The sequence below is a fragment of the Trichomycterus rosablanca genome, chromosome 21 (assembly GCF_030014385.1).
Source record: "Trichomycterus rosablanca isolate fTriRos1 chromosome 21, fTriRos1.hap1, whole genome shotgun sequence".
Taxonomy (NCBI): Eukaryota; Metazoa; Chordata; class Actinopteri; order Siluriformes; family Trichomycteridae; genus Trichomycterus; species Trichomycterus rosablanca.
This window is the reverse complement of record NC_086008.1, coordinates 2,312,981-2,331,793: the sequence shown is the minus strand read 5'-3', so window position 1 is coordinate 2,331,793 and position 18,813 is coordinate 2,312,981. Positions and strand designations below refer to the sequence as shown.

General features: G+C 45.5%; 1 protein-coding gene across 3 annotated transcripts in view; it reads right to left on the bottom strand.

Moving 5' to 3' along the window:
- Window positions 1–18,813, bottom strand: part of tet3 (tet methylcytosine dioxygenase 3) — a 46,206-nt gene that overhangs the window by 11,162 nt on the left and 16,231 nt on the right. For 2 of the 3 annotated variants that reach the window (XM_063018221.1, XM_063018219.1), the window contains exon 3: window positions 502–3,301. In XM_063018221.1, coding sequence (XP_062874291.1) covers window positions 502–3,301 — 2,800 coding nt within the window. Of the gene's footprint in view, window positions 1–501; window positions 3,302–4,495; window positions 4,871–18,813 lie in introns of those variants that run through there. The other variant, XM_063018220.1, reaches the window with a different exon arrangement.

The following is an 18,813-nucleotide window of genomic DNA, read 5'->3' as shown; positions in this document are numbered from 1 at the left end:
TGTGAAACAGAGAATAAATGGTTTGTGCAGCTTTGGGCTGTCTGGCCGCCCCTGGCCCAACGCGACACAATGCACCGCTTTTGTAAAGGCTATTGTTCTTGCTGCTTCACCCAAAGGGAGGCACTGCGGTCAGACCACTGAAAAATGAGAGAGGGACTCCGGAGGGACATGCATTCTCAGACATGGACCAGTACTGCCTGGGCAAACGTGCCGAAGCAGAAATGATATAGGATGGCGAAGAAGAGTCTTACTCTAGTGATTTCTAATGGCCAAGAGTTTGCACCTTTACAATAAGCTTATGTTCGTGGTTGTTGTTTCAAACAATTTTATCAAATTAGCTTTACATAGGGTTTGATCTTTTTGTGTACGAAATTATATCTTGTTTTTAATTTATTCTTATCTATAGATATATATGTGGGGGTGTTGTTACAGTCAGTGGTTGTTTAGCAATTACACCAACAGAAAAGAAACAACTAGAAACATCAGCTGCAGAATACTCACCAACGCAGTCACAGAGAGGGAATTCTGCTGGAGAATCCTTTACAGGAGTATCTAGTATGCTTTTTGTTGGGGTATCCAGGTATTGCAATGGAGACTCCAGAAAACCTTGTAATGAGGGGGTGGACGGAAATCCATCTTTTGTGGGTGTATCCAAATCATCTCCTGTTGTAGAGAAACAGCCACTGGTGGACAGCACTGTTACACCACCAGATGACTCGATCTTCATACGTTTGTTTGGAGGAGTGCTAATCATGGAAAGGGGGTCCACAAGTCGCTGCTGTGCTTGGAATAAGTGTTGTTCTGAGGGCTTAACATCCACAGGAAACTCCTCAGGTTCTTGTTTGGTGGCAGGAAGCTGATTGGAGGACATCCCTTTTTCTTCATTCTCTCCTTCAGTCTGCTGCAGACTGGGTTCTGGCTGGCTTTGTGGATCAAGAGGATTGTTGAGCTGTTCTGCAGGTGACTGGGTTCTGGTTTGTCCTGAGTTCAAATTTAGGTCGCAGTCAGTAACCGCAGGTGGAACAGGGCCCTGCTTTAAACCCTCTGGGCCTGTGGCAGAGGGCAAAGTGTCTCCAAATTCTTCCTCAAACTGGCGAATCAGCTCCTCAAATTTTGGATCCAGGGAACCGAGGCCACAAACGGGTGGTGTGGGCTGAGATTCTGTGGTCTGAGTTGTGGAAGTTGTGGCCGGAGTATCCTCACCTACTGTAGACAGGCCTGACCTTGTCATTCCATCCTGGGCAGGGGATACAGGGATGGATACAGAGGTGGAGGCTTGGGAGGTGTTTCCAGAGACTGGGGTACTACTGCTGTTAAAAATGGATTCCTGAGTTTTGGCTGGAGCTGCTTGGCTTGCAGCCACCTGAGAGAAGTTATATGGGGGTAGACAGGAGGAAATACCAGCCCCCATGCCTGGTAGTGATGGTGCCTGATGTGATGGGGATGATATACTTGCTGGCGTGCTTTGTTTCTGTACTGAGATCTGATTTTGTGGGAGGAAGAGAGGTTGAGAGGCCTTCTGTTTTATTTTTTTAATGACAATCTGTTTAGGCTTGGGGAGAGGTGGGTCCAAGGAACCAAACAGTCCTCCCATTTGCTGCTTGAGAAGAGGAGAACTTTGTGGAGTCTTTTTCTTCTTTGGTTCCTTGGGTTCTTGCTTGATTCCTAGAGCATTTTCTGCTGTGGTCTGTGGCCACCACTTGCGTAGAGTCTGGCATGCTGTGGGAGTCCGTGGGCTAAAAGGTTGGGGACTAGAAAAAAGGTTACGTTTATAATGAAGGTGCTGTTGCAGTGCCGCCTGAGTTGAATGCCTAATGGATTGAGAAAGCTGCTGGCCTTGAAACTGCTGCTGACCATTGATCATTGCGTACTGGCTCATTGCTGTAACCACTTCACTGGGATAGTCCCCGTTGTCTACCTCTTGTTTAACATGAGGCATTACTGGATGACTGTCCTTTAATTTTTGACTCGGAACAGGTAATTTGAAGCCAGTACTGGGGTAATTTCCACTGCTATCTCCTAGGAGCTGCTTCAACTCAGACATTGGGTCATTGCTGCCATGGGACAGGGGCAGAAAACTAGCCTGAGCTTCAGTATTTGTCACCCAGGAGTTTCTATGAGAGCTTTTTTCACCTGTTGCCCCAGTGTTCTGCTGCCACTGATGAGGAACTGGATTAGGAGTGGATGGGTGTGAGCTAGGAAAGGGGGAGTTTGAGGATCTGTATTGTGAGGAGTGCTGAGTAGAACCTTGTGACTGAGGCCTTTGCTGCTCCCATGAGCCAGGGTTTTGCTGAAGGAAATGCTCAGGAGGGATACACTGGGGCATAGGGGATGCAGATGATGATGACTGTGGTCCAGATGATGACTCTTGATGTTGGGAGTGGGAATGAGAGGAAGCATGGTGGACTACAGCCCCACCAGTGCCCGATAGCTGGGTCAGTGCCTCAATTGCAATAGCTGTATTTAGGCTGACATTTCTCTCCTTAGCAATTGATAGCACACTGGGAGAACAAGGAATAGGTGGTAGGGGGCCATAAGGTCTTTGGATTGGAGGTTGCGTGAGATGGTTCGGTGCCTGTGGTTCTGATCCAGAAGAGGTGTTAGTGCCACTAGTTGGTGGTTGCATCTGATTCTTATAGTGCTGTTGCTCTGTCTGAGAAGCACCTGACATCTTGCAGGGACCCTTGTCATGACTATTGGTTGCATTTTTAATCTTCTTCTGAAGCCACTCCAGATAGTCAGGACAATCAGGTCCATCACAGTCACAGCTTGGTGGCTTGTGGCCATGACGTGCTTGACTTAGTGCCATCTGAAGCATGTTTAGATCCTCTGGAGCACAGTGCTGAACATCGCCGCTCCAACTTTTCTGTTTGTCGCCATCCTCTCGACCGGACATTTCCTGGTTGAACTTTTCATAAAGCTGCGCAGTAGGAATTTGAGGAGGCTGAGGGACACTGCAAGGGGGAAGGGAGCTGGCACTGACTGAGAAGTCCATCAGGTTTTTAGCGTCCTCCATGTCTACATTGTTTACCAAGCTACTTGTGGTTTGGTCGCTCCAACCTGCATCCTGCTGTTGATGGTTGGAGGCCCCTCTATGATTCTCAGGCCCCCATTCCTGTTTCTGGTGGTGGTACTTTGGGTGATGTTTGGCCAGGGCTCCACTTTCAAGGCCATTGGTCTCCTCTCTGTTTTCTCCATGTCGACTAGGCCCATTCAACACGCCTTTCTCCAGGCGGCCATGGTCAATTTCCATCTGGCCACTTCCTCTGGGGCCATCCACTATGTCCACCCCTGAAACAATCTACAAAAGATGCAAAAGAAATCAAAACATTAGAGCTCTGGAAATCAGCCACTCTCAAAATACATTCTTTTATAAGGTTCTTGCAAAGTTGGAAGAATACAACTTCCTTATTACATAATTGATTTATTACACCTGTTAGCAGGGATGTCTCAATACTTTTGTTCATAATGAATTTCATAATTTTCCCCACCTTCCTCAATGGATAAATGGGGGTAAATACTTTCAGATTGGTGCCTTTCCCAGTTTAGTTTGTTTCCGTTAACGTGTTTATAGTTTCTTGTTTACGATATACTATTAGTCCACTTCAATTAATTAGCTTTCCTGCAGAAAACAATCAATAGGAGAACACACACAAGCTAATTAAATATGCGGGTTTGTTCTTCAGACCGCCCCTATGTCAATAGTGTCTACCTGGTCTTCCATAGGGGTGCACGACCGGCGAAATGCCGCCGTGTCTGTCTGCTAGTTTCAAAAGTGCTTGACAAACCAAAATTGTGGTTCATGGTCTGAAACTTAATGGTCACGAGTCAGTAGTGCTTTCGAAACAGCCACAGCGTGATAGTCTTGAGAGGGAATCTTCTCTTTTTAGCGGCGCTAAACACTAAACTTAGCAATTTCACGCTGATACTGAACACACACACAACACATGCCAGTTCGTATTCTCATACATAAGCATTTCTACACACTCGCGTACGCTTTTATCAAAAACTGCCAAGAGCCAGTAATAGTACTTCGCTCTAGTAGCTTGACACAATGTAACCCAACCAAAACATAAACACGCCCAACCAGAACGAGTGGCTCGACTAGTTTATCCCACACACGTGTTTGTATATGTGACTGAGAGCCCTTTAAATAAAAATGTTCACAACACAAGCTCCAGTTCCAGCTTGGAGCCAAATCGCTGCACCCAAACCCTACAAACCACACACACACACACACACATATATACAAGCACACACACACGTACACACACCAGATGCCTAGAAAGGATGACAGCACAAAGCAGAAAGGAGACCGGCCCGGCATTAAGAGGGGGAGTAATGAGGAGGGAAGAGGGGGGGTTGTCGCCTGAGAGCAGACAGCTGAACACAAATCCGCACACACTAATACAAACACTGTAAAGCCTCGAGTCCGGTTCCGACCATTCAAATTTCAAGGGAGACGATTAAAGGAAGGAGGCGAGATCGTACTCACGTTGCGCTAGCGTGTGTCCCGATAGCGCAGCTACAAAGACACTGGTTGCCGAAGTGGACGGAAAAGTGCATAGAACCCAGCCGGCGGCAGACGTAGCCTTTCTTGTTCCCTCTCGGCCTCAGTCAGTGCGGCATACGGACGCATATACAGGCGCAGACAGGCAGGCATGCACGCACACACCCGGACGACGCATGAACACACACCTCCCCCCACATAACACACGCTCTTCTTCTTCCTCTGGTCTTTCTCCAGCCGCCGGTTCTGCAATAGCTCTATTCCCTCTTTTATCGCTCTCACATTCTGTCTCAGCGCTCCTCACGTCCTTTTCTCTATAGTCCCTTTTTCTCGTTCTCAGTCTGCTCCGTCCTCACAGACCCCTCCTCTCCGTCTTCATCTCTCTCTCTCTTTTCTCCCTCGCTTGCTCTGTCTCTCCCTCCCTTTCCTCCTCCCCCCTCCTCTTTTCAGCTAGCGCAGTGCGAGAGAGGCCATTATCTGACTCACACTGGGCACGTACTATGGAATGGAGGAGAGAGCAGTGAACGAGCGAGCAGGTAGATGAACGCCGGCGGCAGCCGCAATAAAGGAAGAGAGATGCACATGCGATACGAGGGCGAAACACCATTTCGACACCAATTCATGCCTTTCTCCCTCTTACGCAGGAAAAACTGACAGAACGAGCCGTGCTGGCTCGTCCGAAAGTCTGTGTGGTAGCATATTTTTTCTTGTTCAAAATGGAGGCTGCAGCTGTTCCTGTTTAATGTACGTTCTCTCCAAGCTCAGCCAGCTGTGGTCTGCTAAAAATAATCCAGAATCACGCCTAATGAAACGGAGTGGCACCGACCACTCCAGATTCTTACCCTACGTTGAACGGAACACCTTAATATGTACGCACTGTTATTCTCATTTCCTTTCCACTGCATGTTCGCTTCAGAGTGCACTTGGCTGTCCGATGCCCTCTCATGACTTACTGCTCATCTGATCAACCACCTACCAACTTTTGTACCCCACTAGTCTCGTAGTCTGATAATAAAGAGAACTGTGCTGAGAGGATGAAACGGTCTCGTCGACTCATAGCAGAAGGAAAGCAGAGGAGTCGGTGCGAACGCGTCCGTATCGCGTAGAGCGTATTCAGATTATCAGCGAATCCCAGAAAATAAAAAGCAAGCATGTTTACTCAAGGGGTCCGATGCGAGGCAGATACGGAGTACAGTTAGACACCAGCCGTGGACCAAATTGAAACTATAAGGTAATAAGGTAGAGCGGAAAGGATATGGAGGTAAAAGCAGCGAAGAGAAAAACGGAGAGGTTGATGGATATAAACAGCAACAATCGCAGAAAGAGTCAAAATGGAATGGGTGCCGTTTTCATCCACTGAGTACAAGAATATGAGACGGATTGAACCGAGAGGAAGGCGCTGAGAACGAAAAGAGCAGCCGGAGAGACACAGCAAGCGAGACTTTGCTACGAATGACAAGGATCCATGCCTATCCTGCCCTTGTAATCTTGCCTGCGTAGCTGCTCAGAGCTCGGCCAGATCCTTCCCTGGCGTTCAGAATCAAAAATTTCCGTTTCGCCTCTCCACTCTTTCACTCTGCTAACTGCCTGTCTACGGCGGCTCGGCTGAGTTTCCTCCTCACGCTCATCTCTTTTATCCCTTTTTCACTTTCACTCTCTGTTTTTTTTTCTTTACTTGATTGCTTTACTTGCTTGTTAGCAACCGGCGATCGCAGACATTGGTAGATCGCTTGGCCCGGACCAGAACAGCCTCTCGCTACATTAGTTTTTCCAAAACAAGCACTGATTGCTCTCCTACGGTTCTCCATTTCGTTCCAGATTCGGACTATGTACTGTCTCGCTCTTTCGCTCTCCAGGCCTGATGCTCCGATCGGCTCAGTCGACACTGGCACTCGTACAACGGAGACAAGGCAACCCCAAACACACGCGCACACTCGCAAACATGGGCGGAAGCCAGAGAGGAGAGGCAAAACTGCTCAGTCACTGGTGGCGGGTAAGTGGGTGAAGAGTAAAGCAGCGCGAGGAAAGAGAGAGAGCGATCGTTACATCACAGTTACATCATCACATTTCTTCCACCACACCCCCGAAGCGGGTACGAGTGGGATGGGCGGATGTGTCATGTTCAACAACACTAAGGTATCTACATAACCTTACACACACACAAACGCTCGCTCACCCGCCAGACTACTTGATCTCCCGCACTTTAATCTCATCGTCAGTGACACAGCACTTTCCTATAGCTAACCGCTACAGCGTTCTATTCCCAGCAGAAGTTAGAAAATGAAGAAATGTATAATAAGCATTTCAAAAGATTAAATTTACAGATAAACCAAAACCCCCACTGCAACCGTCTATAATTATTTATTACTCATTAACCAACTGTTCCGTTTTAGTGGATGTTTACTGTCATTCTGGCAGGACTCTTTTGTGGAAAACATGATGGCTAACAGCTATACAGTGGTGAGATCCAAGCCCATACATGCAAACCCTAATGTCTGCTTACAACCACTTATGAAATGCTTATGAAATATGTACATTTACACTGGCATCGAGTGGTCTAACATGATACCCAAATCCAACACTGCAATCCAACACTTTCATTCAATATTTAAACTAATTGCTCCACCCCAATAATCTGTCTGAAAAGTGTCTCCAAACACCACCAAATATTCTAACTACAGTCAATAATCTAACCCAGTACTCACCCAGTAACACACACACAACTTAATCCAATATAACTAACAGCCTGAACCAATGTTTAACCCAATAATGCAAACCAGTACAACCAATACTCCCAACCAACACTACTGATATTCTAAACCATCTATCTAACCCAATACTCCCAACCAGTACTACCAATATTCTAATCCGTCAATCAAACCCAATACTACCAATATTCTAAACCATCAATCTAACCCAATACTCACAACCAATACTACCAATATTCTAAACCATCAATCAAACCCAATACTACCAATATTCTAAACCATCAATCAAACCCAATACTACCAATATTCTAAACCATCAATCAAACCCAATACTCCCAACCAGTACTACCATATTCTAAACCATCAATCTAACCCAATACTACCAATATTCTAAACCATCAATCAAACCCAATACTCCCAACCAGTACTACCATATTCTAAACCATCAATCTAACCCAATACTCACAACCAATACTACCAATATTCTAAACCATCAATCAAACCCAATACTACCAATATTCTAAACCATCAATCAAACCCAATACTCCCAACCAGTACTACCATATTCTAAACCATCAATCTAACCCAATACTCACAACCAATACTACCAATATTCTAAACCATCAATCAAACCCAATACTCCCAACCATCACTAGCAATATTCTAAACCATCAATCAAACCCAATACTCACAACCAATACTACCAATATTCTAAACCATCAATCAAACCCAATACTCCCAACCAGTACTACCATATTCTAAACCATCAATCTAACCCAATACTCACAACCAATACTACCAATATTCTAAACCATCAATCAAACCCAATACTCCCAACCATCACTAGCAATATTCTAAACCATTAATCTAACCCAATACTTTCATCCAACACTACCAAGCTAACACAACATTCCACAGTAATAACATCACACTAACAGACAAACGTGGTGGTGGTGTCGCCATAATTGTACACAACTTGCCAAATACTTCAAGCTGGTACCTTCCCAAAGTACACCTACCACACACCAAGCCAACACCAATTCAATGTTAAATATCATAAAATCGTACACTTCAGCCAATGCTATTAGTCTAACCAGCAATGTAGTACTACAATTTCACATCCAATCTTTAGCACCCCAATACACCAATCCAAAGCACCACTATTCCAACCTCAAACTCCAGTGCTCCAAAACTGTTGGATTTCTAGAATACTGTAGTACATTTTTTAACAAATTTGCTCTAATCAGTACCAATTGTGCACTCAGGTTTAGTCTAACCCACTTTAACCCAGTTCTCCAATGCTCCACAGAATGCTGCAATACTCTACCCCAGTACACCAAAATGGCAACTCCATGACCCTCCCCCAACCCAATCAATACAATCATTAATGCTGATTTACTTTCACTTATAACAAAGGCAACACAGCAAGCAGACAGTCCAATTCTGCAAGGCACAGGAAGGGTGTTTTGGAAATCTGAGTTACACAAGGTCTACCTGCAGGCCTGGAAAACAGGCAAAAACAGGAACAATACCATGTGGAACAAAGTGTTCATTGTGTCAACAGAACACATGAAGTCACTGTCACTTCTTCTGAAAAATGACCTAGAAGTGACATTTAAATTTCCTCAAACAGTAGCTAATATCTCTAAAACGATTTATAAAAGTAAACATTCACGTCAATGCCATTTATTCAAAGTGACTTACAACTGAGACAATACAATGCAAGCAATTGAGAGTAAAGAGCAACCTTTTACCTTAAAGACGATCTTTTTATCGCACTAGAACTCGTGTGTTCATTTTTAAATGTATGAACTACAAAGCACAAGGAACGAGCATGAAAATCATGTTTAAATGTCAGAAAATCCCTTCAAGTCACCAGACACGGGTGAGCTAGCCACAAACCTCAGAACACGAGATGCTGTCGTATTACATGATGAATAAAAACACAAGGATGTGAAACTAAGCGTTAATGTCACGTACATAAACAATAAACCATTTTTGATTTCTTCTAATCTGTATCTGAGGTGTTTTATCAGAACATGAATAATTTAATGCCAGAGTCACTAATTTATTCAGAAAATATTCAGACCCTTAGACTTTTACACACTTGATAATTGGCATTGTGAGGCAGTGGTAGCTTAGTAGTTAAAATACTGTACTAGTGCTCAAGAGGTTGTTGCTTTAAGCCTCACCACTCTCAAGCTGCCACTGTTGAGTCCCTGAGCAAGACCCAAATGCTGGGACAATATGAGTCCATCTAACTCCAATAAAAAAAACATTTTTGTTTTGTTTTGAAAATGTATTAAACATCAAAAACTGAAATGTCATATGCCCAAGAGTATTCAAACCCTTTATTCAATCATTTGTAGAAACCCTTCTGGCAGCAATTACAGCTACTGTTATGATGTGGGAGGAAGGACCCAAGGATGCGGAGGTTTAACTAAAAAAGGTTTTATTTACAAAATCATAAACATAATATACATAAAATAAAAGGAATAACAGTAACAAAAAACACTTCGGGGAATCCCGAAGGCAGCCGGTGACGCCAGACTGAAAGAAACAAGGGAAAAAACATAAAGGGGAAAAAGGGAAAGCGCGAGGCGCGAACCCTGGTCGCTCACCTCCAGGCTGGGAGCTTAAGCACGCTGCCACAGCAACGCTGAAAGCAAAACCGCTCCCAGCACTAAAGAGGCGAAGCGACCGGGTTCGCGAGGTGGGAAACCTCGCGCTGTTGGCCGAAGAAGGGGGGATAACACCGCCGGTAGATAAATGGCACGGCGCTCACCAGCAGTTAATGCTGGTCAGCGCCATGCCATCCACCGGGTGTGATTTACTTGCGGATTTCAAAAGTTAAAAGCAAAGGCGCTGTCACCAGCCAGGGTGGCTGGGAAGTGGCCATTTGCTCCTGCGCTCCAGAGGGCGGAACGTGACGCTGTCACCAGCGGTAGCTGGGAGGGGGTCAGGTTCCTCTGGGCGCAGTCATGGGGTCTCTAGGTGGCGGCGGCACGGCGGCTCGACGGCTCGGCGGCAGCGGCCCGACGGCGACCTGAGAGCGGCAACCAGGCGGCGGCGGCGGCACGACAGCTGCGGCACTATGGCGGCAGCTTGGCGGCGGCGGCGGCGTGGTGGCGCCCACTAGCGGTGGCCCGGCGGCAGCGGCACGGCGGCGGCGGCACAGTGCGGCGGCACAACCTGAAGATAAAAAAAAACAATAAACATAAAAGGACACCGCAGTGTCAAACAAACTCAAAGAAAGAAAAAAGAATCGGCCACTATGAGCAGAAGGTGCGACGGCTACAGCTCTGCACCTATCCCTTAAATAAGGGAAGGCACAGGTGTAGCCACTTCGCCCTAACGAGCTGGCCAGGTACTTAAAGGCACAGCTCGTTTCTGCTCTGTAAGGCCTGTGGCATCAGGGAGAGATGGTACATTCCCCTGATGCCACAGAGCCTAACAGTACCCCCTTCTTAAGGAGACCTCTCCTGAGGTCTCCAGCCGGCGGTCCCGTCCCCACCAGTGGCTAAAAGCCACTGGGGGAGTGCCCCCCCAAAAAAATCTTTGGGAGAGGACGGGGTCCTCCGCTGGGTCCAGTAATGGTCGCACCTTGCTGTTATGATGTGGGAGGAAGGACCCAAGGATGCGGAGGTTTAACTAAAAAAGGTTTTATTTACAAAATCATAAACATAATATACATAAAATAAAAGGAATAACAGTAACAAAAAACACTTCGGGGAATCCCGAAGGCAGCCGGTGACGCCAGACTGAAAGAAACAAGGGAAAAAACATAAAGGGGAAAAAGGGAAAGCGCGAGGCGCGAACCCTGGTCGCTCACCTCCAGGCTGGGAGCTTAAGCACGCTGCCACAGCAACGCTGAAAGCAAAACCGCTCCCAGCACTAAAGAGGCGAAGCGACCGGGTTCGCGAGGTGGGAAACCTCGCGCTGTTGGCCGAAGAAGGGGGGATAACACCGCCGGTAGATAAATGGCACGGCGCTCACCAGCAGTTAATGCTGGTCAGCGCCATGCCATCCACCGGGTGTGATTTACTTGCGGATTTCAAAAGTTAAAAGCAAAGGCGCTGTCACCAGCCAGGGTGGCTGGGAAGTGGCCATTTGCTCCTGCGCTCCAGAGGGCGGAACGTGACGCTGTCACCAGCGGTAGCTGGGAGGGGGTCAGGTTCCTCTGGGCGCAGTCATGGGGTCTCTAGGTGGCGGCGGCACGGCGGCTCGACGGCTCGGCGGCAGCGGCCCGACGGCGACCTGAGAGCGGCAACCAGGCGGCGGCGGCGGCACGACAGCTGCGGCACTATGGCGGCAGCTTGGCGGCGGCGGCGGCGTGGTGGCGCCCACTAGCGGTGGCCCGGCGGCAGCGGCACGGCGGCGGCGGCACAGTGCGGCGGCACAACCTGAAGATAAAAAAAAACAATAAACATAAAAGGACACCGCAGTGTCAAACAAACTCAAAGAAAGAAAAAAGAATCGGCCACTATGAGCAGAAGGTGCGACGGCTACAGCTCTGCACCTATCCCTTAAATAAGGGAAGGCACAGGTGTAGCCACTTCGCCCTAACGAGCTGGCCAGGTACTTAAAGGCACAGCTCGTTTCTGCTCTGTAAGGCCTGTGGCATCAGGGAGAGATGGTACATTCCCCTGATGCCACAGAGCCTAACAGCTACAAGTCTTTTATACAACCCACCTGTGTGTCCAAACACTTGCAGCTGATGAAAAAGTTCCTCTTGTAAATCCCTACATGCTAAAACTTCCAGATTTCTTCCCAGTCACTGTCTGGTGTCCATTTTTAAGGATCAAGCCCAACACCAGCCTGGTTCTGATCTAGTATGCATGATCTATCACTCTGAAACACTTCAACAGCCCAAAAATGAACCTGCACGTTCCTTTACTCCACCCTTCACGTGAGTGTGTAGTATCGGAAGATCACTGACCTTAAGAAGCAGCATTGTGAAGCGTCAGGTTCGATCTGTAAAGCAGTCTGCTGAAGGAATGTGTGACAATCTGGCTTTCTCCTTCAGTTTAAACCCGTACACTCACGCCTGAGTCACCCTCCAGTCATCACTCCATATCTCACACACACACACACACACACACACACTGAGTCCAGCACTGACACAGCACCAACACCGACCTCCACTTCCAGATTAATCCACACTTACAAACACAGAGACCCACCCAGGTAGCTCCTATAACCAGCTGTTTTATAATCTAGCACATATTACTGGTCTTGCACATTTCACTAACATAATGCACTGTAGGTAGTAGCTCAGTAAGTCCAACTAACAAACTCGCCACAGATCTGAACAGAGCGCTGTCCAGTTAGTCATGGGTAGCCCAGAAAGTTGCAGGTTGTAGCCTCACCACTGCCAGCTTGCCACTGTTGGACCCCTGAGCAAGGCCCTTAACCCTCAATTGCGTGCATGGTGTAGATCATAAAACTGGAAAAGATGCGCAAGTGCGATAGTGGTACAAGTGTCAAAAAAGATTTGCAACAGCTTTGGTTGGGCATTGGTGGCTTAGTGGTTAAGGTACTGGACTAGTTGAGGTTGTTGGTTTAAGCCTCACCACTGCCAGCTTGTCACTGTTGGACCCCTGAGCAAGGCCCTTAACCCTCTGTTGCCTTCTTCGTATACAGTCACAGCTGTAAGTCGCTTTGGCTAAATGCTGTAAATGTAAGTTGTTGCACTAGACTTAACCCAGATTCCATCAGAAACATGGAATAAGTTTTTGGGTTTTTGTACCCAAATGCTGCTGGGACTATTTCAGTCTGTCTAACTCCAGTAAACGTATCACTCTTGTAGCGGTATCAGCGTGCCCTCATTCAGTTCAAACAGCCAACCTTTACTACAACCTGTTTAAGGAGTAGCCTGGACACCAGTGACACAAAGCTCAGGGTGAGGAAGGCCGTCAGGATGGCAAGTCATGCACAGACCTGTGGGTCCGAGACTGTCGACATCCTGAAGTGGGCTATAACCTTCTTTATCCGTCCTTTATCTCTGTCTCCTTTTTTGTTTCCTTATCTCCTCTCGGCCTGAGGGTGCACCAGTAGGAAATAGAATCCTGCTCTAAAAGTGAACACCGGTGTGTACGTGAACACGGCTGTTTATGGATTTCACAGTGGTAAATCATGATAAGCTCAGGCGGCCTGTTATGCTAGCCCACCACCTGTCGGCCGGATGGGCGTCTACACAGACATGATTAACCGTGTCTGAGAGAGGATGGCCTGTCCAGGGTATTCCTGAATGGACCCACCACAACCCTGGGTAGGATTATTATCAAATGATTATTATATAAAGCATGATGAGGCACTACAGGCAGATCATTGTTTTTTTATAGTCAATGTTATTGTAGAATATTATAGAGTATTACTGGAGAGTATTATTGAAAAGTATTACAGAGTATCGATGTAGAGTATGATAGGGTATTATTGTAGAGTATTGTAATGTTATTAAAGAGTATACAGGGCATTAGTGTACTATATTATTGTAGAGTATTATAGAGTATTACTGTAGAGTATGATAGGGTATTATTGTAGAGTATTATAATGTTATTGTAGAGTATAACAGGGCATTAGTGTACTATATTATTGTAGAGTATTAGAGTATTACTGTAGAGTATGATAGGGTATTATTGTAGAGTATTATAGAGTATTACTGTAGAGTATGATAGGGTATTATTGTAGAGTATTATAATGTTATTGTGGAGTATAACAGGGCATTAGTGTACTATATTATTGTAGAGTATTATAGAGTATTACTGTAGAGTATGATAGGGTATTATTGTAGAGTATTATAATGTTATTGTAGAGTATAACAGGGCAGTAGTGTACTATATTATTGTAGAGTATTATAGAGTATTACTGTAGAGTATTTCAGAGTATTACTGTAGAGTATTACAATGTTATTGTACTGTAGAGTATTATAATGTTATTGTAGAGTATTATAATGTTATTGTAAAGTATAATGGCATTAGTGTACTATATTATTGTAGAGTATTATAGAGTACTTTTGTAGAGTATTATAATGTTATTGTAGAGTATAACAGGGAAGTATTGTACTATATTATTGTAGAGTATTATAGAGTATTACTGTAGAGTATTTTAGAGTATTACTGTAGAGTATTATAATGTTATTGTAGAGTATTATAATGTTATTGTAAAGTATAACAGGGCATTAGTGTACTATATTATTGTAGAGTATTATAGAGTACTTTTGTAGAGTATTATAATGTTGTTGTAGAGTATAACAGGGCATTAGAGTACTATATTATTGTAGAGTATTATAATGTTATTGTAAAGTATAATGGCATTAGTGTACTATATTATTGTAGAGTATTATAGAGTACTTTTGTAGAGTATTATAATGTTATTGTAGAGTATAACAGGCCAGTAGTGTACTATATTATTGTAGAGTATTATAGAGTACTTTTGTAGAGTATTATAATGTTATTGTAGAGTATAACAGGGAAGTAGTGTACTATATTATTGTAGAGTATTATAGAGTGTTACTGTAGAGTATTTTAGAGTATTATTGTAGAGTATTATAATGTTATTGTAAAGTATAACAGGGCATTAGTGTACTATATTATTGTAGAGTATTGTAGAGTACTTTTGTAGAGTATTATAATGTTATTGTAGAGTATAACAGGGCATTAGAGTACTATATTATTGTAGAGTATTATTGTAGAGTTATGTGTATGTGGTAAATCACACTAGCCCACCACCTCTGAGGTCCGGGGTTCTGATCACAGCGCTATCGGATATAAGGAGGGATGGTGGCCGAACAGCCCAGTCAATGACGGGTGCACTCTCAGTGCCAGTCCCAAGCTTGCCTATATTGCGGAGGGTTGCATCAGGAAGGGCATCCGGCGGCTGATATTGCTGTTTACCGCCATCCAGACACAATTTAGAATTTTGCATCTTTAAAAGCTGTAGGTTCCTATGTAAAGGACTGCGTGTATTTGTGATATTGTGCTAGAAATCTGAATTCACACCGTCCACCCGGACAGTCCCTCACTAATCATGTCCTGTCGCATCACTTTGTCTTTCTTCTTTTGTTTATTTCATCTCATTCTATCCTCCAGCTCTTTTGCATTTCTGTCATTGTTCCCTGATACTTTTGTGTGTGCGTCGCTGCTCTGCCTGACACACGGCACGTGCAAGTCGGCGCGCAACACTCAGCTGAGTGGTCGTCGAATCCCCCCCACCCCGTTCCCAAATATCTCCCTGTGTTACTACCACTCGGAGAGAGAAAGAAGAAAAGCTGGGGGAAGGGTGGAGTCATTCTCATCACTCAGTATCACTCAGTAAGGCGCTAGAGAGAGACAGAGAGAGAAACAGGGAGGGGAGAACAAACCTGCAAAGCATAAAAGACTGAAGAGTGATTTTTGTGTGCAAAAAGAAAAAAAATACAGGCGGAATTCGAGAAGAGGGGTGCAAGCGGGGGAACGGGGTGAGCACGGGGAGGAAAAGCTAGACGAAGGACAGATGATGCTGGGCGAGAACAGAAGGATGATAATGTTATCAGCAGAACAAAAAGAAACCGAATACGCAGCGGAATCGATTACTGCTGCTGATGCACATCAAACATGCACCGCTCCAGCACTGACGCTCCTCTACTGGCGCTTCAGTCCCAGACACCAGCGCATTTGCAAAACAAAGCACCGAGACAGACATGAAGGCCATGTTAGATCGAATAAAATAAAGACACGTCACGACTCAGTCGACCTACTCAAGCATTTTCTTTCTAAATAAATACAGGAGAGGGGGACGAGAACGAGCTCTGGTTGGAGGAGCTCTGGTTCGGTGGGCCGCTGCCAGGTTTTTCTTTCTTTTTCCCTCTCAGGACTCGGGCTAAGATTAGCTCCACATATGTTCAAATCAGATTTAAGGGCCAATGCCTTTTTATGGATCCAGTTGCAGTGTGCGCTGCAGTGTTGCGTAATCTGCTTAGTATGCTCCCTAGTATGACCAAAAGTATGAGGATAACACTCCAAATCATCAAGCTCAGATGTTTCAGCCACACTCATTAACAGTTTTATAGAATAGAATGCCTTTATTTGTCATATATATCCCAGCCCCTAGAGCTGAGAGGCTTAAGGGCCTTGCTCAAGGGCCCAACAGTGGCTGCATGGCAGTGCAGGGATTCACACTCTCAACTTTTCAATTGATAGCCCAAAGCTCTACACACTAGGCTACCACAGTGTCCCAGTTATATAACATTTGGGTGGTGGAGCAGTCTAATACGCTAGATGCTTAACAGACACAATCGGCCACGTCTGAGGACGGGAAGGCCGTATGTAACAGCAATTCCAACCGGCCGATTGAGGTGACCAAACGAATGCTGAAAAACGGACGGAAAGAGCCATCCTAAATACATGGTAAGGCTCTGTGTAAGAATTCACCGCTGGCTGGTGAAAAGATGCCCCAGGTGAACGTGTGCTAGTCTGCAGTCTTACTCGACCAGCATGGGCTGAGGTCTGTGGGTGACCCTACAGATGCTCTTTAATGGCCAAAAATTGCCACAGAAACACTCCAAAACTCCAACCTTAGAACAGTAGAGGCTATTATAACCACAATAGGAATGGGGTCCATGTTAATGTGCATTGTTTTGAGATGGGATGTCCAACCATTTATGGACTGGTGTCCACATCTTTTTGGCCATATAGTGTATAATAAAGGTTCTTTGGATGGTTCCTGGTTGATACAATTCTTTAATGTACTAAAGCAAAAGGTTCCACTTGCCAATGGCGCTTCTCTTCTTTCCTCGCGACCTGACGGACCCGATTTGTCCACCCACTGAGGCCCGCCAACAATTTATCGGCAATCGTCAATAATTAAAACATATATTTTGCTAGATGGCATATTAGGTAGGACTGTCACGCCAGGGTCTGGCTCGCAATCAACATTCCGATTCATCCAATTCATTCACCAGAGGTGTTCAGTGGGTTGAGGAAAGGATTTTATGAAGGTCGCCGGGGTTCCTCCACACCAAATGTCTTCAGTTCATGTCTTTATGAATCTTGCTGCTGATGCTTGAATAGTTTCTCCCCAACCAGTTATATAATATACATTATTTTATTCAATGCATTTTATACACAGATATTAGAAGGTAGAGAGAGGGCCCACGTACATGTCATCATATAGTGTACTAATGTCCAGAATTGACACTATAGTTTACTATGTGTTTACCAGCAATTATGTGGAACAGGCTTCCAGTTCAGTTCCTGTTTATACAAAACCAGGGGTGCAGAATTCAGCATAACACCAGTATTGGAGACGATACATGCTGCAGTGAACTGGTTTGGACGTTTGTGTAATACTTACAGCCCCTCAGTGAATAAAATGATCAACCATCAGCGGTTTGTATTAAACTAAAGGATCTGAGACTGGAAGTAAGCTAAGGTTACAGACAGATGAATGTGTGTACGCACCAAAAATATACTGACACGGTACACATGGTTGCCCACACACACACACACACACACACACAGTCACATGACATTTAGGTGCACCGAGAACAGGAAGCAGGGCCCCCGAAATCATCGAAAGAAAACACAAGATCTGAGAGTTCCAAGAACTGCGCCGAGCAGACGCAGCACGCCAGACGTCTACGAAAGACGTTCAGACAACCACAGACACAGAAGAAATGAGAACCAAGATTCGCTTAAATTAGAGCATGATCGACTGATGGAATAAAAATGATGCTCAGCCGCCAATCCATGTAACGCAGCACGACCTGGAACCCAGATCTACAAGATAACCAATACAGCTCTGGAACCACGGCGGCTCCTTTAAGAGCCCTTTAAAAAGGAAAAGCGACAACTTCCTGCATGTTCCATTACCTTTAAACAAACACACACTCTTAAAATTTCCCCTATTTCACACACACACACTCGTGAATGCACGCGACCGGCTGCCGGGTCACGTGAGCAGAGCCTAGGGGGCGTTCCTGAGCTATAATTACAGCCGTGATGTCATGCACCAGTCACTGTTGCCACAGAAACTAGGTCAGCGTTAACCCTTTCCCATAATGCAGCGGGGATTCCGTACCGGGCGAAAGAAAACATTACGAAACACTTTCCAGCGCAGCCATTTCATGTGGCCGCCCGGATTACGCTCGGATGGAAACGTCATCGCCGGACGCGCTCGTTTTCTCGCCTGGATCTTCGTGAGCCGTCAGGGGACCGATGTGCGCGTCTTCTTGTAAACCGGCGGCGGGGGATTTTAGATCTGAATCATGTTTTCGTTTTTTGTCAACCGCCGGCCGAGTCAAAGAAAAAGGCTGAGTGATTCGTGACTGGCGTGTTTCTGTTCTGCCTACGTCTGGGTTTCGCTTGTTTACGGTTGGAAAGATTAGTGTCAGTCAGCTCAGTGTGTGTGTGTGTGGATTGGTCTCTTCCATTACTTCAGAGGTTTTAAACAGCATCATCTGCAGGACGATTGAGGCAGGAGATAGAACATAAAGAACTCTGATCTGAGTTTGATGCAGCGGGTTTTAATCCTCACGTTTCTCACGGACGGCTGTAATATTTTCCACTCACTGATAGAACGTTATCTGATAGAATAATGACTCTAGACTACAGTGTG